This window comes from Emys orbicularis, chromosome 4, assembly GCF_028017835.1.
Source record: "Emys orbicularis isolate rEmyOrb1 chromosome 4, rEmyOrb1.hap1, whole genome shotgun sequence".
NCBI classification, from domain to species: domain Eukaryota; kingdom Metazoa; phylum Chordata; order Testudines; family Emydidae; genus Emys; species Emys orbicularis.
In genome coordinates this window covers 51478779-51503797 of record NC_088686.1, presented here as the reverse complement: position 1 = coordinate 51503797, position 25019 = coordinate 51478779, and the positions used below count along the sequence as shown (strand labels likewise).

At 43.4% G+C, this 25019-nt stretch overlaps 1 protein-coding gene across 1 annotated transcript in view; it reads left to right on the top strand.

Moving 5' to 3' along the window:
• Nucleotides 1-25019, top strand: part of SCFD1 (sec1 family domain containing 1) — a 151860-nt gene that overhangs the window by 115511 nt on the left and 11330 nt on the right. The window contains exons 21-22 of the mRNA XM_065402604.1: nt 16250-16302; nt 24248-24281. Coding sequence (XP_065258676.1) covers nt 16250-16302; nt 24248-24281 — 87 coding nt within the window. The remainder of the gene's footprint in view (nt 1-16249; nt 16303-24247; nt 24282-25019) is intronic.

Genomic DNA, 25019 nt, shown 5'->3' with positions numbered 1-25019 from the left:
CCCCATATATAAATAGATACTGTAGACTCATAGATATCTTGGATTGCTGGAAGGTTTGTAAGGAATAGACAAAGTACAAAGGACCGCTTCTTAATCACAGATGTCAGGAGGGACAGGTCTTTTCTTCTGGGCATTTCTTTCCTTTCCAATGTAGAATCTTAATACAATTCTAATGATTCTACCTTCCTTTTAGAGAGAGAGGTGTCTAAACCAAAGTCATGTAATGACTGAATGCAAATACATATAAGGAAACAAGCACAAAATTGACTTTACTGGAAGTTTGCAAACAAAAAAGTATCAGTTCTTCTTTGAATAGTGTCCTTGTGGGTGCAGTAGCGTCCCCTGCACCTGAGATCAGAGATCTTCGGTAGCAATGCCTGTTGGGCCGCACATGCGCTCCTCCCCATCTCGCACCGTGAGCGGCATCTATATAGCATTGTGTAGTTCAACCGCCCTCAGTTCCTTCTCAACCATCTTTGATCTGGGACGGAATCTTGAGCAGAGCCCTTAAGACATCCGTAGCCGTTAGTAATAGTAGTGTTTCCATTATAATTTCATAGATATTAGCTGTTTCCTTTTTCTTCCCACTTAAAAAAATAATTGCATTGCTCTTTCCTCCCCATTATTCTTTAGCTTAGTGTAGGTTTCCTTTGCGACGCCCTACCCTATTGGGAAGCTCTCCCTTCTTGGGAGATCCCCTGGTTTCAAGAGGTGCCTCTCGTGTCATGAGGCCATTCCCCTGAGCGACGGTCATTCACAGTGCATATGCTGTCTTGGTGAGGGACATGTCTCTCAGAAGTGTACCCACTGCCTCAAGTTGAAGGCCCGGTCCAGAAAGGACCATGAACTGAGGGTAAAACTCTTACGAGTGGAGAGCTCTCTGCATCCAGTCTCAGACCCTGGCTCCAGTACCTCTCCAACACAGCAGTCACCATTGGCACAGTCATCAGCCGACCCTCATTCACAACGCACCAAGAGGAAATCTGCTCTCTCCCACCCAGACAAAAAGAAACGGGCCACTAACTCACCCTCTACGGAGCTGCCTCAGAGTAAGGCATCCCCTGCGAGGTCAGTAGCCTCAATGTCTTCAGCGGTGAGACTTAGTTCCCACAACCTTCCGGGCACCTCTGGTACCAGCACTAAGGAGAAGTCCAAGGACCCTAAACAGGCAGGACCACAGGCAGAAATACTGCCCCTCAGGACTGAGTAGGACAGTGCAAGAATTTCTAAATTGGTACCAACTGCCTCAACTAAAACAACTCTTGAGTGCGTTGCCACCAACCACATCCTTGGCACTGACCAAACCCTCGATGCCAGCCAAGTCTTCGGCAATGATGCAAGCCTCAGCACCATCTACTGGCCGCTCAAGAGAATACACTCCATCCTCTACACCAGAGGTGGGCAAACTACAGCCCACAGGCCACATCCAGCCCGGGGGACCGTCCTGTCCGTTCCTTGAGCTCCCAGCCAGGGAGGCTAGTCCCCGGCCCTTCCCCTGCTGTTGTCCCTCCCCCTGCAGCCACGCTGCTGTGCGGGCAGCACTCTGGGCGGCGGGGCTGCGCGCTCCTGCGGGGCAGCGTGTCTGGCTCCGGCCGGGTGGCGCGGCTGCCAGACATGCTGCTCTGAGCAGCATGGTAAGGGGGTCAGGGGGTTGGATAAGGGGCAGGGGATTCCAGGGGGCAGTCAGGGGACAGGGAGCAGGGGGCGGTTGGATGGGGCGGAGGTTCTGGGGGGGGGCGGTCAGGGAACGGGGCGGGGGGTTGGATAAGTGTGGGAGTTCCAGGGGGGCTGTCAGGGGGCAGGGATGTGGATAAGGGTTGGGGCAGTCAGGGGACAGGGAGCAGGGGGGTTGGATGGGGGTGGGGACCCGGGGGAGCTGTTAGGGTCGGGGGGTCTCGGGAAGGTGCAGTCAGGGGACAAGGTTGGATGGGTTGGGAGTTCTGAGGGGGGCGGAAAGTGGGAGGGGTCAGATAGGGGCGGGGGCCAGGCTGTTTGGGGAGGCACAGCTTTCCCTACCCGGCCCTCCATACAGTTTTGCAACCCCAATGTGTCCCTCAGGCCAAAAAGTTTGCCCACTCCTGCTCTACACAGTCACCGGTGCTGATGATGCTCCTGCTAGTACTACAGGAGTTTCGGTACCCACAAGTCCCAATCATCTCTGATACTCCAGAGTCACTGCTTCTCCATAGCTAGCTCCCTGCAGTTCATGCCTCTTCCCTGGAGACACAATGCCAGTCCCCTTCACCACCAAGGACCGCATCACCCTTCTCTAGCAAGGAAGAGGAGGAGGGTACACCGCGCACTCAACCCTCATAAAGGGCAGCCACACAGGGAATTATCTTATCATCCTCAATACCCAGAGACCACAAGTGATCCAGTTCTCTGGTACAGACCCCCCTGATGCAACCCCACATGCCAATTCCCCTCACATTGGCCCTGTTGGGATCCATGGGCTGCATATAGGGCACACTTTTCCAAACCGCCCATGGAGCAGAGACAAATATGATCCCTGTCTTCAACAGTCTCTTAACCACCTGACACCAAACAAGAACTGCTAGAGGAGCAGGAGGAAGAAACGGAGGAAGAAGTTATACCACCAACCCACTTCTTCTCATCTTCCCCCGATGAGGCCAACATGCCACCACTTCCAACACTGGAGGACAATTTTAGGCAGTTCCAAGAACATTCCGCAGGGTTGCAGATTCTCTCCAGATCCCTCTGGAGGAGATTAGAGAGCAACAACACAAGTTGCTCGACATTTTGCAAGCCTCTACGTCGGCTAAGATAGCACTCCCAATCAATGAGGCCTTGTTGGACACCACCAAGGTGATATACTACCACCCTGCAAACAAGCGGATAAGAAATACCATGTCTCCACTAAAGACATTGAATTTCTGTTCTCCCACCCTTCTCCCAAGTTCCCTCATGGTCAATGCGCTATAAGAGAAGCGGCAACACCACCTCTCTAGGACAACCCCGTGTGACAGGGACTAGAAGAGGCGAGACCTCTTCAGTCATAAAGCATACTCTTCATCTACAGTCCAGTTCTATATTGCTAACTATGAGGCACTCCTACCCAAATTTAATCATCCGAACTATTCAAAATTTCAAGAATTCTGTCAACTCCTCCCAGACAACAAAAAGGAGCAGTTCCAGGTACTGGTGATGGAAAGACAACTCCTGGCCCATACGGCACTGCAAGGCTCTTTGGACTCTGTGGACATGGCTGCTTGCTCCATTGCAACATTGGTGGTGATGAGACGAGCATCATGGCTTCACCTCTTCATATTCCCCAGAGAGGTGCAGACCACTGTCAAGGATCTTCCCTTTGAAGGGCCTAAACTCTTCTCCGAGCACATGGATGAGTCCCTCCATTCTTTAAAGGATTCTAGAGCGCTACTCTGTTCACTCAGCATATATACACCAGCACCTAAGATAAGACAGAGTAGATACCAAGCTATCCCAAGGTTTCAACCTATACATTTCACCCGTCAGCAACAGTATGACGCGCAATGTAGGCAACGGAGGCCTCCTCCCAAACTCAGGCAGACCACAGCTCAAGGGGCTACATCTCACACATTGACCTCCAAACAACAATATTGAAGCTTTGGTCGAGGCCCCAAGATGCCTCCCTCTGGTCCAGTTGCTGCAACCATCTTCAATAGACCATCAGTTTGGCAACTGCTTGGCCACCTTCTACCTATTATGGCAACAAGTCACCTCAGACAAGTGGGTCTTGGAAATCATCAACAAAGGGTACTTCATCCCATTCCCCTCTCTTCCACCCAGCCTCCCCACCTCTCCGTCCCTCTTCAAGGACCCTTTTCACAAACACTTTCTACAAGAAGAAATAAACCACCTTCTGCAACTGGGAGCCATAGAACTGGTCCCATTCTAGCACAGAGTGAAAGATTTTTATTCCCATTATTTTCTGATCCAAAAGAAATTAGATGAGTGGAGACCTATCCTAGATTTGAGGAACCTCAAAAAGTTCATCAAACTACAACGCTTCAAGATGGTCACACTATCAACAATTATCCCAGCACTGGAACAGGGGGACTAGTTTCCGGCCTTTGACTTGCAAGATGCATACTTCCATATCACCATACACGCTTCCCATAGGCGATTCCTCAGATTCATCTTGGGGGTCCGACCATTACTAATATAAAGTACTACCCTTTGGCTTTCTGCAGTGTCATCGGTATTTTCCAAAGTCCTCGCGGTGGTGGCAGTGCACATACATGAACAACGGGTTGTAATATTCCCATATCTAGATGACTGCCTCCTCAAAACTCCCTCCAGAGTCTATGCTGTCGAAGCCATAAGAAAAATGATGGACCTTTTCTCCAACCTCGGCCTCCAGATAAACATACAAAAGTACAGCTCTGACACCAGTACAGCTCTGGAATTTATTGGGACCCAGCTGGAGGCTGCCAAAGCAAGAGCCTTCCTCCCAAGTCACAGATTTTTGGTAATAGTCAGTCTCATCTCCACTGTGAGCCACCAGCCCGCAGATATCTGCCAGGACTTGTCTACAACTGCTCAGTCATATGGCAGTGGCCAGGTTCGTGGTGAAACATACCAGATTACACATGTGCCATCTTCAGGGATGGCTACGAACAGACACAGCCTAAACAAACCTGCTATTGATACCAATCAAGATCAAGGACTCATTAGACTGGTGTACACAACCCCAAAATGTCAGGGGTGCCTTTCCTTCACCCAACACTGTCCTTGATACAAACAACCGACACCTCCCTACGTGGGTAGGAAACACATCTACAGACCTCCATGGTACAGGGCAGGTGGTCCCCCTCAGAATCAGTGTTGCACATCAATCTCCTAGAATTACATGCAGTACGCAATGCATGCCGACACTTTCTACCATTAATCAGACAAAGGACCATAAATAAGAGTAATGACGGACAACATCACCTGCACGTTTTATATCAAAAGACATGGGGGAGCGAGGTCCCAATCCCTGTGATCAGAAGCACTAAAATTTTGGAACTGGTGTATCCAATACATCATCAGCATCTCGGTCTCATACCTACCTGGACACCAGAACATCATGGCAGACTCACTGACCAGGAGATTCTCACAAGATCACGACTGGGAGTTAGACACAAAAGCCCTGCAGGACATATTCAACTGCTGGGGATTCCCGAGCATAGATCTCTTCAGCACACCCAAAGTTGCCAAATGTCCACAGTTCTGCTTGCTTATTACATGGGGTGCGCCCCTACTCTGTGGCTTTCCACCCTTTTCCCTATTGTTCAAAGGGCTTCACAAGATACAGGTGGAACAAGCCACAGTCATTCTCATGGCCCCAACATGGCCACGACAGATTTGGTATCCTTACCTCATGCACATGGTGGTCTGTGCACCAATCACCCTACAGTTGACTCCACACCTCCTCTCGCAGGACACAGGCCAAATCCGCTATCCCAATCTAGAACTCCTACATCTGAAGGCATGACTTCTCCGTGGTTCCAGGATTCGGTGATGACCTGTTCAGAAGAGGTGAAAAAGATTCTTTTAAATAGCAAATGTGGTACAACTTACCTCTATAAATGGAAGATTCTGAACTTGGTGCGACACTAAATATGTCCCTGCAATGAGTGCTCCTTTGTCTCTCATTCTAGACTACACTCTAGAACTTAAAAGATCAGGACTCTCCACAAGCTCCGTTCACATACACCTGGCCGCCATCACTGCATTCCACCCCAAGATAGGTTATTCCATATTTATCGACACACTAATGGAAAGATTCCTTAAGGGCCTTCAAAACCTGTATCCTCAAATACGAGACCTCACCCCACCTTGGGATCCCAACCTAGTTTTGCACTGTCTCACTGGCCCCCCGTTTGAGCATGGCAATGTGCTCCTACATGTACCTATCTATGAAAACAGCATTTCTCATCACCATCACATCCGCCCGACAAGTAGGAGAAATGGGTGCTCTCCTGGCATACCCGCCATACACAATCTTTCACAAAAACAAGGTCATGTTATGACCAAACCCAAAATTCTTACCAAAGATGCTGTCCTCTTTCCTTTGAAACCAACCTGTCCACTTTCCCTCCTCCTTCCCAAAGCCACATGGCAACCAACACATTACACATCTTGGATGTCAGATGACCATTAGCCTTTTACCTTGACAGAACTAAATCTTTCAGGCATTCACCACACTTATTCCTCTATTGCTGAAAGATCAAAGTGAGCAGCCATAGCCAAACACCATCTTTCCAAATGGATCTCAGAGTGCATCCCCCTTTGCTACCAATGACACAAATTGTGACCCCCACCTGGAACTCGAACGCATTCCACTCACTCACTGTCCACTTCAATTGCCTTTGTAAACAACGTGTCGATTACTGATATTTGCAAAGCAGCCACCCAGGCATCCACAGACACTTTTAGCCGACACTATGGCATTACCCACGATGAGGCATCATGTGCTCTACTAGGACACACTGTCCTATCGTCCTTGGTACACATCACTCTGAAGCCTCAGCCTTCCTTCTAGGGGCACTGCTGTAAAGTCACCTACAGGTACACTACTCGAAGAAGAGAAGGTTACTCACCCGGGGCAGTAACTAAGGCTCTTCGAGATGTGTGTCCCTATGGGTGCTCCATTACCTGCCCTCCTCCCCTCTGCGTTGGAAAAGGAACTGAGGTCAGTTGGACCTCACAGCACGAGAAGTGGAGGAGCGCATGTGCGGCCCAATGGGCATGGCTACCAAAGATCTCCGATCCTAGGTACAGGAGGCACTACTGCACCTACAGTGGAGCACCTGTAGAAACATACATCTGAAGAACCTCAGGGTATGTCTACACTACGAAATTAGGTCGAATTTATAGAAGTCGGTTGTATACAGCCGATTGTGTGTGTCCCCACATAAAATGCTCTAAGTGCTCTAGTCGGCGGACCGCGTCCACAGTACCGAGGCTAGCGTCGACTTCCGGAGCATTGCACTATGGGTAGCTATCCCACAGTCTCCGCCGCCCATTGGAATTCTGGGTTGAGATCCCAATGCCCGAATGATGCAAAACAGTGTCGCGGGGGGTTCTGGGTACATGTCGTCAGGCCCCTCCCCCTCCGTCAGAGCAACGGCAGACAATAGATTCGCGCCTTTTTACCTGGGTTACCTGTGCAGACAACATACCACGGCAAGCATGGAGCCCGCTCAGCTCAGCTCACCGTCACCATATGTTATCTGGGTGCCGGCAGACGTGGGACTGCATTGCTACACAGCAGCAGCAGCTAACTGCCTTTTGGCGGTAGACGGTGCAGCATGACTGGTAGCCTTCATCGGCGATCTGGGTGCTGGCAGCCGTAGGGCTGCATTGCACCAGCCCTTGCCTTTTGCCTTTTGGCAGTAGATGGTTTATTACGACTGGTAACCGTCGTCATCGTACTGCAGTGGCTGTCAATCATGGGCACCTGGGCAGACATGCTCAGTCCTATCGAACTGTCTTGACAATGATGGCTATCAGTCGTAGTATGCTATTTTCAAGCGCCCAGTATTTTCTGCCAAGCACCCAGAAGATGCCGAGGGCTATCAGTCATGCTGCACCGTCGTCTTAAGATGTAAAAAATAGATTTGTTCTGTATTCATTAGCTTCCCCCTCCCGCCGTGAAATCAACGGCCTGCTAAACCCAGGGTTTTGAGTTCAATCTTTGGGGGGGGGCCATTCTGTGTGACAGTTGTTTGTGTTTCTCCCTGATGCACAGCCACCTTTGTTGATTTTAATTCCCTGTACCTGTACGCCATGTCGTCACTCGCCCGCCCCTCCCTCCCTCCCTCCTTCCCCTGGTCCGTCAGATACTAGTTTCGCGCCTTTTTTCAGACCAGGCGCCATAGCTAGCACTGGGATCATGGAGCCCGCTCAGATCACCGTGGCAATTATGAGCACTATGAACACCACACGCATTGTCCTGGAGTATATGCAGAGCCACGACATGCCAAAGCAAAACCAGGACCAGCCGAGGAGGCGATTGCAGCGCGGCGACGAGATTGATGAGGAAATTGACATGGACATAGACCTCTCACAAGGCACAGGCCCCAGCAATGTGGAAATCATGGTGTTCCTGGGGCAGGTTCATGCCGTGGAACGCCGATTCTGGGCCCGGGAAACAAGCACAGACTGGTGGGACCGCATCGTGCTGCAGGTGTGGGACGATTCCCAGTGGCTGCGAAACTTTCGCATGCGTAAGGGCACTTCCATGGAACTTTGTGACTTGCTTTCCCCTGCCCTGAAGCGCCAGAATACCAGGATGAGAGCAGCCCTCACAGTTGAGAAGCGAGTGGCAATAGCCCTGTGGAAGCTTGCAACGCCAGACAGCTACCGGTCAGTCGGGAATCAATTTGGAGTGGGCAAATCTACTGTGGGGGCTGCTGTGATCCAAGTTGCCAGGGCAATGAAAGACCTGGTGATATCAAGGGTAGTGACTCTGGGAAACGTGCAGGCCATAGTGGATGGCTTTGCTGCAATGGGATTCCCAAACTGTGGTGGGGCGATAGACGGAACCCATATCCCTATCTTGGCACCGGAGCACCAAGCCACCGAGTACATAAACCGCAAGGGGTACTTTTCAATGCAGCTGCAAGCCCTGGTGGATCACAAGGGACGTTTCACCAACATCAATGTGGGATGGCCGGGAAAGGTACATGATGCTCGCGTCTTCAGGCACTCTGCTCTGTTTCGAAAGCTGGAGGAAGGGACTTTCTTCCCGGACCAGAAAATAACCGTTGGGGATGTTGAAATGCCTATCGTGATCCTTGGGGACCCAGCCTACCCCTTAATGCCATGGCTCATGAAGCCGTACACAGGCAGCCTGGACAGGAGTCAGGACCTGTTCAACTACAGGCTGAGCAAGTGCCGAATGGTGGTGGAATGTGCATTTGGACGTTTAAAAGCGCGCTGGCGCAGCTTACTGACTCGCTCAGACCTTAGCGAAAAGAATATCCCCATTGTTATTGCTGCTTGCTGTGCGCTCCACAATATCTGTGAGAGTAAGGGGGAGACATTTATGGCGGGGTGGGAGGTTGAGGCAAATCGCCTGGCCACTGATTACGCGCAGCCAGACACCAGGGCGGTTAGAGGAGCACAGCAGGGCGCGGTGCGCATCAGAGAAGCTTTGAAAACGAGTTTTGTGACTGGCCAGGCTATGGTGTGAAACTTCTGTTTGTTTCTCCTTGATGAACCCTCCGCCCCCCCCCCACCCGGTTCACTCTACTTCCCTGTAAGCCAACCACCCCAACCTCCCCTCCCCCCTTCGAGCACCACTTGCAGAGGCAATAAAGTCATTGTTACTTCACATTCATGCATTCTTTATTAATTCATCACACAACTAGGGGGATAATTGCCAAGGTAGCCCGGGATGGGTGGGGGAGGACGGAAGGAAAAGGACACACTGCAGTTTAAAACTTTAACTCTTATTGAAGGCCAGCCTTCTGATGCTAGGGCAATCATCTGGGGTGGAGTGACTGGGTGGCCGGAGGCCCCCCCACCGTGTTCTTGGGCGTCTGGGTGAGGAGGCTATGGAACTTGGGGAGGAGGGCTGTTGGTTACACAGGGGCTGTGGCGGCGGTCTCTGCTCCTGCTGCCTTTCCTGCAGCTCAACCATACGCTGGAGCATATCAGTTTGATGCTCCAGCAGCCGGAGCATCGACTCTTGCCTTCTGTCTGCAAGCTGACGCCACCTATCATCTTCAGCCCGCAACTTGCTCTGTTCATCCCGCGATTCAGCACGCCACCTCTCCTCTCGTTCATATTGTGCTTTTCTGTAATCAGTCATTGACTGCCTCCACGCATTCTGCTGTGCTCTGTCAGCGTGGGAGGACATCTGGAGCTCTGTGAACATGTCATCCCGCGTCCTCCTTTTTCTCTTTCTAATCTTCACTAGCCTCTGTGAAGGAGAAACATTTGCAGCTGGTGGAGGAGAAGGGAGACGTGGTTAAAAAAGACACATTTTAGAGAACAATGGGTACACTCTTTCACGTTAAATTTTGCTGTTCACATTACACAGCACATGTGCTTTCGTTACAAGGTCGCATTTTTCCTCTTATATTGAGGGCCTGCCGGTTTGGTGTGAGAGATCACTCACGCAGTGCCAGGCCACAGATTTCGGCTTGCAGGCAGCCATGGTAAGACACAGTCTCTTGGCTTTTTTAACCTTCTTAACATGTGGGAATGGTTTCAAACAGTAGCGCTCTCATTTCCCATACCAAGCACCCGTTGGGTTGGCCATTTGAAATGGGTTTGCAATGTAAAAGGAGGGGCTGTGGTTTCAGGGTTAACATGCAGCACAAACCCAACTAACTCCCCTCCCCCCCACACCCAATTCTCTGGGATGATCACTTCACCCCTCCCCCCACCACGTGGCTAACAGCGGGGAATATTTCTGTTCAGCAGAGCAGGAACGGGCACCTCTGAATATCCCCTTAATAAAATCGCCCCATTTCAACCAGGTGACCACTCTCCTGAGGATAACAAAGAGCGATAAGGAATGGATGTTGTCTGCATGCCAGCAAACACCGGGACCATACGCTGCCATGCTTTGTTATGCAATGATTCCAGACTACGTGCTACTGGCCTGGCGTGGTAAAGTGTCCTACCATGGCGGACGGGATAAGGCAGCCCTCCCCAGAAACCTTTTGCAAAGGCTTTGGGAGTACATGAAGGAGAGCTTTCTGGAGATGTCCCTGGAGGATTTCCGCTCCATCCCCATACACGTTAACAGACTTTTCCAGTAGCTGTACTGGCCGCGATTGCCAGGGCAAATTAATCATTAATCATTAAACACGCTTGCTTTTAAACCATGTGTAATATTTACAAAGGTACACTCACCAGAGGTCCCCTGTGTGCCCTCAGGGGATGGGAGCACACCTTGGGTGAGTTCGGGGGTTACTGGTTCCAGGTCCAGGGTGATAAACATATCCTGGCTGTTGGGGAAACCGGTTTCTCTGCTTCCTTGCTGCTGTGAGCTATCTACATTATCTCCATCCTCATCTTCCTCGTACCCCGAACCCGCTTCCCTGTGTGTTTCTCCAGTGAGGGAGGCATAGCACACGGTTGGGGTAGTGGTGGCTGCACCCCCTAGAATGGCATGCAGCTCCGCGTAGAAGCGGCATGTTTGCGGCTCTGCCCCGGACCTTCCGTTTGCTTCTCTGGCTTTGTGGTAGGCTTGCCGTAGCTCCTTAATTTTCACGCGGCACTGCTGTGCGTCCCTGTTATGGCCTCTGTCCTTCATGGCCTTGGAGACCTTTTCTAACATTTTGCCATTTTGTTTACTGCTTCGGAGTTCAGCTAGCACTGATTCATCTCCCCTTATGGCGAGCAGATTCCGTACCTTCCGTTCTGTCCATGCTGGAGCTCTTTTGCGATCCTGGGACTCCATCACGGTTACCTGTGCTGAGGAGTTCTGCGTGGTCACCTGTGCTCTCCACGCTGAGCAAACAGGAAATGAAATTCAAACGTTCGCGGGGCTTTTCCTGTCTACCTGGCCAGTGCATCTGAGTTGAGAGTGCTGTCCAGAGCGGTCACAATGAAGCACTGTGGGATAACTCCCGGAGGCCAGTAACGTCGAATTCCGTCCACACTACCCCAATTCCGACCCCCTAAGGCCGATTTTATCGCTAATCCCCTCGTCGGAGGTGGAGTAAAGAAACCGGTTTAAAGGGCCCTTTAAGTCAAAGAAAGGGTTTCGTCGTGTGAACGTGTCCAGGCTTAATTCGAATTAACGCTGCTAAAGTCGACCTAGACACGTAGTGTAGACCAGGCCTCAGTTACTGTACAGGGTGTGTAACCTCTTTTTCTCAGGCTAAGATCTGATTTCCGCAGCATTCAAGTAAATATTTAAACTATTTTAGCCAGCCAGTTTTCTAGTCCACTGATTTGCTTTTTATGTTTGACTTTTCATCAGCTATTTTCTCTTTGAATGCTACACTGAACATACAACAATGATATTCTCATTGGGAATGTTTATAGCAGGGGTAGGCAACCTATGGCACGCGTGCCGCCTTCGGCACGCGAGCTGAGTTTCAGTGACACTCACACTGCCCGGGTCCTGGCCACCGGTCCAGGGGGCTCGGCATTTTATTTTAATTTTAAATGAAGCTTCTTAAACATTTTAAAAACCTTATTTACTTTACATACAACAGTTTAGTTATATATTATAGACTTATAGAAAGAGATCTTCTAAAAACATTAAAATGTATTACTGGCACGCGAAACCTTAAATTAGAGTGAATAAATGAAGACTCGGCACACCGCTTCTGAAAGGTTGCTGACCCCTGGTTTATAGCATTGATTTTTAAGTATGCTTTTTGACCTAGCATTAATCTGTAATTAGTTCCAGTTAGCAGGAAACCTGAAATTCTTTGTCAAGGTTAAAGTGTCTTTAATTTTTCTCAGTTTCCGAGTTAGTCTCGGAATATCTGTCAATTTCTATGTTGTTACTTTGAAGTTGGTATACCACCTTCATATATGAGCCTGCCAAAATCATTAATCTTGCCAGACCCCGCACGTGCTGCTGAAATTCCCAGTAGAATATATTAAACCTCTATACAGAGACTCAATGTGACATTAGATCTAAATTGAGTTTTGAGAGCCCTAATTTCACTGGTCTACAATTTTTGAGAAGTCGTCTGCTTCAGAGATAAAAATGTGCTATTTATTATGTATTTTGATGTGCTGAATTCAAATATGACAATTAAAACAACTGATTGGCTACTGTTTCTAAGATATTTAAGTTTTTACATTTTATGTCTATGTATATTGTGTAGATAGAGTTTTAATCATAAATTGTAAACCTAGGGCTTTTCATGTGTTTATGGTTGCTTTACATGATAATATTTCACCTGTCCTGTGTATGTAACACTTTAAAAATCAGCAAAAGGGTTCTATAACTAAAATGTATTATGAAACAAAAGGCAAAAAACTATTCTGTACATAGTTTAGTCCTATTCAGTGTCTACTCGGCGCTTCTTGGCTTGTCTCTTGTATTCATTAAATGGAGCATCTCTTGTCACTGTCCAGCAATAGTCTGCAAGCATTGATGGGCTCCATTTGTCCTGATAGCGTTTCTCCATTGTTGCAATGTCCTGGTGAAATCGCTCGCCGTGCTCGTCACTCACTGCTCCGCAGTTCGGTGGAAAAAAATCTAGATGAGTGTGCAAAAAATGTATCTTTAGTGACATGTTGCAACCAAGGCTTTTGTATGCCTTGAGGAGGTTTTCCACCAACAACCTGTAGTTGTCTGCCTTGTTGTTTCCGAGAAAATTTATTGCCACTAACTGGAAGGCTTTCCAGGCCGTCTTTTCCTTGCCACGCAGTGCATGGTCAAATGCATCATCTCGAAGAAGTTCACGAATCTGAGGACCAACAAAGACACTTTCCTTTATCTTAGCTTCACTTAACCTTGGAAATTTTCCATGGAGGTACTTGAAAGCTGCTTGTGTTTTGTCAATGGCCGTGACAAAGTTCATCAGACCCAGCTTGATGTGTAAGGGTGGTAACAAAATCTTCCTTGATTCAACAAGTGGTGGATGCTGAACACTTTTCCTCCCAGGCTCCAATGACTGTCGGAGTGGCCAATCTTTCTTGATGTAGTGGGAATCTCTTGCACGACTATCCCATTCGCAGAGAAAACAGCAGTACTTTGTGTATCCAGTCTGCAGACCAAGCAAGAGAGCAACAACCTTCAAATCGCCACATAGCTGCCACTGATGTTGGTCATAGTTTATGCACCTCAAAAGTTGTTTTATGTTGTCATAGGTTTCCTTCATATGGATTGCATGACCAACTGGAATTGATGGCAAAACATTGCCATTATGCAGTAAAACAGCTTTAAGACTCGTCTTCGATGAATCAATGAACAGTCTCCACTCATCTGGATCGTGAACGATGTTGAGGGCTGCCATCACACCATCGATGTTGTTGCAGGCTACAAGAAGAATGGGACAAGATCCTTTTGACGGTCACAGAACATGGAAACCCTAACATCACCTGCCAGGAGATTCCACTGCTGTAGTCTGGAGCCCAACAGCTCTGCCTTACTCTTGGGTAGTTCCAAATCCCTGACAAGGTCATTCAGTTCACCTTGTGTTATGAGGTGTGGTTCAGAGGAGGAGGATGGGAGAAAATGTGGGTCCTGTGACCTTGATGGTTCAGAATCAGAAGTTTCATCCTCTTCCTCTTCCTCGTCTGACTCAAGTGAGAATGATTCTGGTGCATCAGGAACCAGCAGTCCTTCTCCGTGGGGTACTGGGCGTATAGCTGATGGAATGTTTGGATAATACACAGTCCACTTTTTCTTCTTTGGCAGGCCTTTCCCAACTGGAGGCACCATGCAGAAGTAACAATTGCTGGTATGATCCGTTGGCTCTCTCCAAATCATTGGCACTGCAAAAGGCATAGATTTCCTTTTCCTGTTCAACCACTGGCGAAGATTTGTTGCACAAGTGTTGCAGCATATGTGTGGGGCCCACCTCTTGTCCTGATCTCCAATTTTGCAGCCAAAAGAAAGGTGATAGGCTTTCTTAACCATAGTGGTTATACTGCGCTTTTGTGATGCAAAAGTCACTTCACCACAAACGTAGCAGAAGTTATCTGCACTGTTCACACAAGTACGAGGCATCTCTGCTCACTTTGGCTAAACAGAAATGTGTCCCTTTGCAAAATCAAACCCTGACAAACAAGAGAGCACGACACTGTATGATTTCTAGAACTCATATAGGGCAATTTGTTCAGCAGAGTGATGTAAGCTTCGTTATGATTGCATCATCCATGACTTCTAGGAATAACACGATGCAATTCATATCCTGTATGACGCAATACCAGCTTCAGATTGCATCATTGATTGTTTTGCCTAAAAAGCAAGTACTGTCCAAACCCAGTCATAGATTTATTCATAGATCTGGTTTAAATTGAGATCCCTTCCCTTTATAACTCACTTATCCTCCCCCATTCCCAAGTCAAGGGTCGTATATACTGACCCAATAGCATATCTTGAAAACTAGAGCCAATCAACAATTTTAAGCATCATTTTCGTTCTCAGTGACCCAGAATTAGTAAAGTTTGACTACATTTATTTCAGAAGCATTTTGGCTGTAGAGCAGTGTTTTTAGGGTAAAATACCTTTTTTTAAGCTCAAGTAATTATTCTGTGATCCTTAAAGAAAATAAGCAAATTTTTAAAATATCTTATGTGCATATGTATATAAAATATTGTGTTATCATTGGGGGTAAAGGTCTGGAGTTGTTATACTACAGTAAATCAGCAAGACACAGAGACCCCAATCCTGCAATGTGTACCACCACATGAGTAGACTGCTATATCGGCATGTAATCTCAGTGAAGTTTAATGGGGTCCTGCCTGGGCACAGTTATCCATCCACACATTACACCTTGCAGTATGAGGATAAAAGTTAGTGTGGAAATTCTTGAAAGCCAATCAATTGTCAGAAACAGTTAAGTAGAATTTTTGTGTTTTTTCCTTTTTTCCCTGTGGTATTTGACAAAAGTCTTGCTCACTGCCAATGAAAATACTGGATATGTCTTGGAAATGCTTTGAATGAAGAAAAAATCCTTTCCTATAATAACTTCAACCAATCAAAACTTTTCAAGCCCTTGTATAATTCCTCTCATTTGTACCCAAACTTTTTGTTTTAATAGTAGCCATAAATCATGACATGAAATTATACAAGTATAAGTTTCATAATGGAAACTTGATGATTTGATCTGTGCTCTATTTTAGTATTCAGTCCCACAAGGATTTTTTGTTATAAATAGATAGTAGGTCTTATTGTGGCCTGGAAAATTTTTAACTTCTGGAACAAACTACAGTATGTCCCTCTAAAGCTAGTGACACTTTATTTTTCTTTTTGCATATTACTTTTGCTGTGGGGACATATTATGCAACCAGAGTATTTTGGATAGTTTGGTTGCAATGAATTTCAAATGAGCCAAAAACAAAGACTGAGCTCAATTGCACCCTTCATAGCATCTTTATTGCTGTGGGAGAATGAGTATTTATACAGTGCTTTTTCAATGAAATACAAACATTGAAAATGTACATGGGTCTCATAATTTTTATTACTTTATATAATGTAGCTTCTAAATGTAAAAGTACATTGATTTGAAAATGGCTTAATGAAAAATTTTACCTCAAAAAATCACAAACAAAGTTACGGTGTTTAAGATAAAAATGTACTGATTTGAACAATCCTTCTTTTTAATAGGAGACAGATGACTACAGGTATTTTGACCCCAAGATGTTGCGAGGCAGTGACAGGTGAGTTTACCATGATTTTTTTTTTCTTTTTACCTTCTATATGTTGGAACAGCTAATGTAAGAATTTTGTACTTAATTTGGATCATAACATAACTGCATTAGTCCCATTAATTTATAGAAAGTATTCTCTTACAAGAGTACTTTCTGCAGAATCTTTTGCAACTACTTTCTGTATTTTTGTGCACATACATAATTCTTTAAATCACAAGTATACTGCTTTTTTAGAAGGAAGGCATGAATTTTAAAAATATTTTGGGGTGTTTTGCCATAAGTTTTATTGTTTGGCACACATTTTTTGTCTTTTAAATTCAACTTTTCCCTACTTCTTGATTACTTGAAATGATAGTCACAACCTCTAAGTCAGGCAGCTCATGTTAGAGGAATTTGCAGCCAAAAGCTATTCCGTGGAGTCTGGACTCACCAGAGAGATTTCTGCAGAGTGCCTTTGATTTAAATCATGATTTAAATCAATAGTCAGGAAGACTCGATTTTATCATGGATTTCTACATAAAAGTGCATTCTTGTTGGTTCGTATAACTCAATAGATATTCTTCACAACTCAGATAAATGTAGATTTCATTTTTAGAAGGTACACACTATGCATTTTTTAAGTGATTTATTTTGAAAACTTATCAGAAAATGAATGATTGTTTGGTTATTTAATTTACCAAAGGTAATTGAAGCAGGTATTTATGAAGTCATTGGGAGGTGATCTATCTCCAATTCAACAGGTTAATCATTAGTATTTGGAGGATTTTCTTGCCATGCTGTCTTAGGAGGAGGACAACCCCAGACAGACATTTAAATTGTTTTATTTAACTAAAACAACGATGTGTGTTCTGGATTTTTTTCTTCAACAGCAAACATATAATATTTTAACAAAACAAGCATATGAATGTTTGAATTTAAGCATTCAAGTTTTTTTAAATCAGGTTTGTTTTTGTTAAAATTGTTTTTAACTAAAATAGTTAAATGAAATATTTTTTTCATAAAAACAAAAATTAAATTGACTGTGTCAGCCAGGTCAACGTGAGAAACTTAAAATATTGGCTTCTGCAGCTAACTCAGTCGTCTCCACCTTCATTTTCCTGTTTGTTCATAATCTGGAAAAGAAAAACAAGCTTTCCTGCTTTTTCAGTTCCCAAACGATTTCTCAATTTGGAATGAATTAGTCCAAAGGAAGAAAATATTCTTTCTACACCGGCAGAAGAAGCTACTGCTGTTAAAAGTGAGGTTATCACTTCAACAGTCCCTGAATCAAAGTGTTTAAGTGACTTCCACCAGTTCACTGGTTTGACTTTCTTTAAAACATCATCAGCAAACATATTTCTTGAATGGTTCACCCTTAGCTCTGAAGTTTATTATAATTGGCATTATGGAGGGATGATTGCTGGATGTCCATGTCATAGCCAACTCCTCTTCTTCAGCAGTTAAGGTTTGACCCTGCTACCGAGTATTGAAAATATTTGCAAGAAAATGAGCTGGAGATAGTGCTTGTCTCATTAGTTTTTTTAATGCTTGTAATTTAACTCTGTCATTGCATATTTCTCTTTTTAAGATCTCACTCAGTTCCTTGCAAATTTCAACAGCGTCAGCAATAAAACAGCTATTTCCCTGCATTTTGTTCAAGGCTACAGAAATAGGCTTCAGGGTACTCAGCATGTGTTCAACATTTCTCTTAAGCCCAATGTTGAGAACTTTGGCTGTGACAAGCAACAGAGAGTCCTGTGGCACCTTTAAGACTAACAGATGTATTGGAGCATAAGCTTTCGTGGGTGAATACCCACTTCGTCAGGCGTCTGATGAAGTGGGTATTCATGCGTGAAAGCTTATGCTCCAATACATCTGTTAGTCTTAAAGGTGCCACAGGACTCTGTTGCTTTTTACAGATCCAGACTAACATGGCTACCCCTCTGATACTTGGCTGTGACAGTGCCATCTATTTTTTCCCAATTTTCTTTCCAAACTCTCATTAGATTATGCCAGTTCTTGATATAGTGCTCGAAACAGTCCACTACTGAGTTCCATCGCACGTCTTGTGGGAGAGTTAGCTTGGTTCCTCCCACTTTTTTCAGAGCAGCTGCTGCAAAGTGGTTGTTACGGAAGTATTTTGCAATTTCAACCACATTAGCCTTTATTTCTGGAACAGTGAAGTCTTTGGCTAGGAGGTGCATCAAATGAGCATTGCAACCATATGTTATTAGCTTGGGATTCTCTTCACTCTCTTCTAAATAATTTCTTCTCATCTTGCATAAATTTGCAGCATTGTCTGTGACCAAGCTGTGTACTAGACATTTGAATTTTTTTTCACAGTTTATCACTTTTACCACTACTTCTTGTAAGTATTCTGCTGTGTGTGCATTTCCTGAGGTATCAATTGTTTCTGTGAGAAAGACATTCCCTTCTTCTGTTGTCACACAAGCACATACAACAGGATCATTGTGGACATTGCTCCATCCATCAAGACTCAGGTTAACAATTTTACCCTCTAGACCTTTTGCACACTGCTCAATTTCTCTTTCATACACTTTATCCAGCAATTTGCCTGCAACATCTGCTCTGTTGGGTGGACTGTATCCTGGTCTTAATGACTGAACCATTTTAATGAAGTGTGGGTTCTCAATCATACGGAAAGAAGAGTTTGTTGCATAAACAAACCGGGCAATTTTTTCATCAATTACCTCTTTTTGTAATCTGCTGGTTCTCATCACAAATTTATCTATGGTTGTTTCTGGATGATGGAGATTTCTTTTTTTCTTTTTGCTACAGGTGATATACAGTGGATATGTGACAGACACGATGTGACTGACACTATCATTGGCAGATAACTCTGAAACTATAGAAAATGATAGGGATCTTGAAGGTGGATAGTCTTCAGAATCCTGTATGTTGAGGATGGATTCTCCTAAACAAAATAAGTCAATGCAGTTATTTAATTATTATTACCATACTGCTCATTTAGTATTACTCACTGCATTCACTGACACTCAGTACTACTTTAAAGGTGAAATTGTAAAAGGAAGATCTGCCTATTTCAGCTATTTATTTTTTATCACAACTGCATCTAAAATGATAGTACCATAGAGTAACAACTATATTTTTTGCTCAAACATGAGAATTCAAGAGTAGTACAGAAGGAAGACAGGCAGTCCTTAAGAAAGAAGACTGAAATAAAAAAGTTTACCAACCTGAAGATCCTGCACTTCTCGTGATATTGTTTCATTCAGGCAAACAGGCCTTGCGTTTCTTTGTTGCTCTGTTTGCATTTTACATGCATGCCTGTCTTACCCACAGGTAGAGGAACTTCATTAAACTATTCCCAATCTGGGTCTCTTTTACAGCCTGCTGCCATTATAGGTTTTTCCTTCTAGTGAGAGAGTGGTATGGTAGATCTCAAATCAATGAAGGCTGCACTCAGAAAGACCTCAAGACTTCTGGAATATGCTGTCTCAAACAGTGTCACTTTTGTTTCTACTGCCTGTCCCTCCTTTCTCACATTTATCTCCAGACTTCATCTCCTTGTCCAGATCTATTCCGCCCCCAACAATTCATTGAACTTTTTGAAACTTTACACTTTTAGAGAAAGGTAAGGGATTGACTCTGTGTACACAAATTTGCAGAGGGACAGACAATAGGGTTGAGGTCTGTTATTTCTCACCTCTATATATTTATTTATTTTAAAACATTTTTGCTTTTAACAAGCATGTTATCTCTGGAGACACAAATTCACAGTTTGAGAACTGCAAAACTAAGCATCTCTTATGGTATCTTCTAGACTGAGCACTGAGTCCCATTGGGTAGATAGAAAGATTAAGCTCAATATAATCTATACAGAAGCCCCTGGAACCTCATAAGATTGGGTCCCTAATCCATGAGCTGTTGGAACTCATTTACAAAACTTTTCTTAAACACTACATGAATATATTGTCTCATACTATAGAATTAGAATTTATAATCCCTATTCCATGAGGGGATATCTTTGAGCTGTAATGTATCTTAATTAAAACTATCTTTAGATAGGTTTTTTCCTCAAAAAGCATTTTATCAAAAAAATCCAATTTAAATAAAAAAAAATCCGATTTTTATTTTTTTAATAAATCATTGATTTATATCCACCTTGGATTTCTGTAGTACTGCATTTGAAACACTCATTCCACTGACTGAGAATGCTGCTAATAGCTTACAAATAGTCTGCACAGATAAAGGAATGGGTCCTAATGTTTAGCAGCAGGATTTCTTGTGATACTTTTTTACTCTGGAGTGTTAGAACCATTTACAAAAGTACTGTTTGATCTCAGAATTTTTCATACTTAACTTCTTAAAGTCATAGGTCATTAACAATGAACTTAAACTTCCCTACCTATTATTCAAGAGGTAAATATTTTCATCCATTTTTAACCTGAAATTTTGATGCAATTGTACAGTAGTTCTATAAACTACATTGGTAGTAACATATAGATTTCTTGTTTGAGTGTGAAATGGAGAATTATCTAGACATTTTGCAAAAAGAAAAAGGAAGAAATAGTAGCACTTACAGCAAAAAATGTCATAAACTGTTTCTTGACCTGCTACCTTTATGAATATCTGTAGCTGATCATCTCAGCAATAGCACTGTCTAGAAATAGAGAAGATCTTTGGTTTTAATGTACTTTAAACAAATGGCCAACACTGTCCTTGGCCATTTGCATTCAATAAGAATTTCAGCTGTCCCCTTACCAGTGTTCTTCACTCCTGACAAGCACATTTACAATAATGAAAAATGATTTTCAGAGTATAAGTATCTGTTTTATACATTGCACATGCACTTTCAAAACTAGCTTTATGGATTAAAAATGAGCGCTGAAAGCTATCAAAGTTAAAATTGGCAGTGCTGTATATTTTCCTTCTTTAAATATAGCAGCATCTTTCAGACTGTTTTATTTTGCTATTGTGAAACATCTGGTTTGAGTGCAGTTTTGTCTGTGAAACTATTAAAAAATAGTTTAACTTACTAAAATCAAGCCAAACTTGATATATTTTTTTTGCTCTTTCAAAAATATGCATTGATTTTAGTACCTAATTTGCACCCACAGGTATCACAGTTTCTGTGTGTTCATATTACAATTTGTGAACTGATGTGCTTTCATGCATCATCATACATGCAGTGCAGATGCAAGGTTGTGTGCACATAATTCAGAAAAATTAGTTCTTGGAGACCACTTCTTGTCTCTTTCTTCCATAAGGCATGTAGGAACAATCTTAAGCATGTTATGTATATGACTAGAGGGGGCTACAAATTTTACTCTTAAGTGAATAAAGGTTCCAACTCATTTTAAACCAAGTCTGATGAAGGAGACAGCAGAATAAATATGGCTGCATAGGCTTTTGTTTGTAGTCATCCTTATCTTTTGAACAGTACTACACAGATCAAACAATATTCTTTCAACAGCTGAAAATGATCCAAGAAACTAGTCCAGCTAGTTGCCAAAAACTCAACTTTAAAATGTTGATGTTCAGTATTATGATTACTGAAAGGCCATTATTAATTTGTCTTTGAGGTATTTCTTAGCACAAAACTAATTTCATTCCAACATACCCTTTTGCTGTGTGGACTATTGGAGTTTCTACTTATTACTTTTAAAAGTGTACAGGAATTATGTTAACCTAATCCAGTCACAGTACAGCAAAATTTTTCTTCCCACATTACACCTCTGTCAGTATTTGTGAGACTTGTCCAAAAGGATGACGTTGAATATATGTGAATTTATAGATCATATTTAAATAAGGGAGAACTATATTAGCAACAATGTAAATGAAGAGGCTACTGCATTCATGCCAGAATGTCAGTCCACCTGTAGTAAAGGATTGATTCCAGTGTATAGGAGAATGAGCTTATTCTGAGGAATGGCAATATTGATCGAACTGTTTTCTACCAATTTTGAGGGATTTGGGAAGAATTCCTGAAAAAAGAGAGTGAGAAATCAATTCATTCTTTTCTTATTTTATCCTAATTTGTTCTTGCTTTGTCTTATATTTCTTTCCTCAAACCTCTCTTGGAATCATTATAACTTGTAAACTGTGGATTCTGAAAACTACATTATCTGCATGTTTGTGATTCCATTGTTTTTGGTTAGGGCTCTTGTTCCTTTCTGTGATGTTTGCGTATTTCCAGACCAAAAGACAGAGGGTTACTGTATAGTTGTAAAAAAGGACATTTATACAAAACATTATTAGAAGCCTATAGTTATTGAATGTATGGTCAACATTCCATAAACTGTGCCCCTATATCACAACCCTCCTATGGGCCAGCAAGGGGCATGTTTGATTAAAACCTGGGGACATAAGAGTGAGGAAAGGTAGGATAAACTCTGCTACTCCAGAGCCATCTCTTTCCTCCCTCCACCTTCTCTTGCAATGTACAGGGAAGGAAGAGATTTCTTCACTTTCCCAGCTTCCTATTTGGTAGGCAATTGGGGGAGTTGATTGATTATCTTGTGTGCTTTCCCCACCTTTCCCTGTCCCTGAAGCCCTCTAGACATGTAGCAGCCCCACTTTCCCTGTCCTGTAATGGAAATCTAGTTTGGACTGCCTTTCCAACATGCTGAGAGTCTGATCACATCACCAGATTTAGGGATCAGGATTGAATTTTTTCCCCCAGGGCAAGAGTCACAAGATGCCCAGCTGTTGTTTTTGCCTTCCTTGCAGCATTCTGGAGGCCTGGTTTCAGGTTAACAAAGAGTAAGGACAGGAATTTAAAAGTTGTAAGTTTATAAGTGGAGTTTATACGTTTGTGAAGCTGGTGTCCAATGTGGATAAGAGGCTCAAAGAGACAACTCCCAGAAATCAGCTTGAGCAAGAGACTCAGGGAATAATTTGTAGGACCTATTAGCCTGCAGGAAGAAGGGGAGACCATAAATTTTTCCAGAATGAGGTACCCTTCATGTTTACCCCCATCCCCTTTTATGAAGAGAGGGTAAGAAGATTATGAGGTGAGCTGAATCCTAGGAATTAGACGGAAGGGGGCCAACCATGAATATTGGTTATTTGGCCTGGGGGCCATTTAATATACACATTGGGACTGAAGTAAAGGCTAAGAGTTTCTCTCTCTGTCTGACACAGACACACACACCATAAAGTTGCAGCCTTCTGTTTTAAAATCCATCCCTTTATCTGTTATGTTCTCCTTTGTGCATTGATCAACCTGCTTACATTCACCCAACCTCTGCCCGAGTATATTTTCAATATATAAATCTTCATAAACCACTACCCAAAAAGTGTGATCTACTAACTCAGCCACACTCTATTCCTCAGTTCTCCTGCCCATTTCAGAGATACCAACATCTAGACTTTATTTCCAGAGGCTCAGTGATCCAAGTTTCCAGCAACCCACAGTGATCCAGAGGTCACATTGTATCTTATTCTCAATATTCAGAAATACCTTCCATTATTTTGGTGTGAGACAACCTAATTTGTCCCATAAATCTTCCTTTGATGGACTGGAAAACCTGTTAACCCTTCTAATGTGAATCAGAAACCCAATTTGTCTGAGAGGAAGGGTCACAGATTTGACTGATTTCCATGAACACTAGTGATTTATCTCACAATTTATTAGTTCCACTAGCTGCATCACCACTTACAAAATCCAAGGTGCTCTCACCTGTTCACACGTTACTAAAAAACAAGGCCAAAATTCACTAGTCTTCCAAAACTGAAGAAATAAAAATGTTATATATTTGAGCTAATTGAATGTATGGATGAATGAAATTTCTATATCAAATCTTTTTTTGAGAAATATGATGTTTAAAGTCTTTTTATAACTCTCCATAAAAAACAAAATACCACCAACTATTAGAATGTACTCTGTATATTTTGTGCATATACATATACTTGTTTAATATTTTTATATTTATATCCGTAGTTAAAACCCTAACTATTCCATTTATAATGCAGTTCATTTTTATTACAGCTCAGTTCCAAGAAACAAAAATCCATTCCAGGAGGTAAGTCATGTAAAAATCATACTTTTTCCAAATCAGGGTCTATGTATTATAGTATCAGTATTTTTTAAAGTTCCAGTCATTTCATGGTCGTGAATTCAGAAAATGGGAGAGTCTGTTTGCAAAATCACTAGTCTAATTATATTTATTATTAATTATACTTAGCAGTTATGCTGGAGAGCTCCTTTCATCTTCAAAGGGTTGTACAAGCATTAACTACTCCTTACAGTACCCCTGCAAGGTAATTATTAGTGATTTAATGATAGAGCCATAATTAGAACGCAGCAATTTTAAACTCCCAATCCTATACTTAGTCCTTTAGAACACAATGCCTCTCTAAATTTAGTCATCCATAAGTCCTTACACATAGCTGAATACTGCAAAACAGTATTTGTAAGCAATAGTTCCAATAACAACTCAAATTGTATTTAATCATTTTCTGCCTTTTTAATTCATTTTCCACAAACATTTGTGGAAAGTGGTGGGTTTTTTTTATTTTCACGGTGATGTTTTCTAAAAACAAAAATCTCATGAGTATTTATTTTAACACATTCATGCTCAGATTCAAGGTGAAAATGCTTGCCCAGCCATCTTGAAATGTCTTTGGTTTCCCTTCTCTTTTGGTTTGTATTCACTTGGAGACCAAAAAAACACTATGTTACTTGAGTAACCATACATCATAAATAGCAAATAGTCAAAGTGAATATGTTGCAAATAACTTATAGGCTGAAATATGTTCAC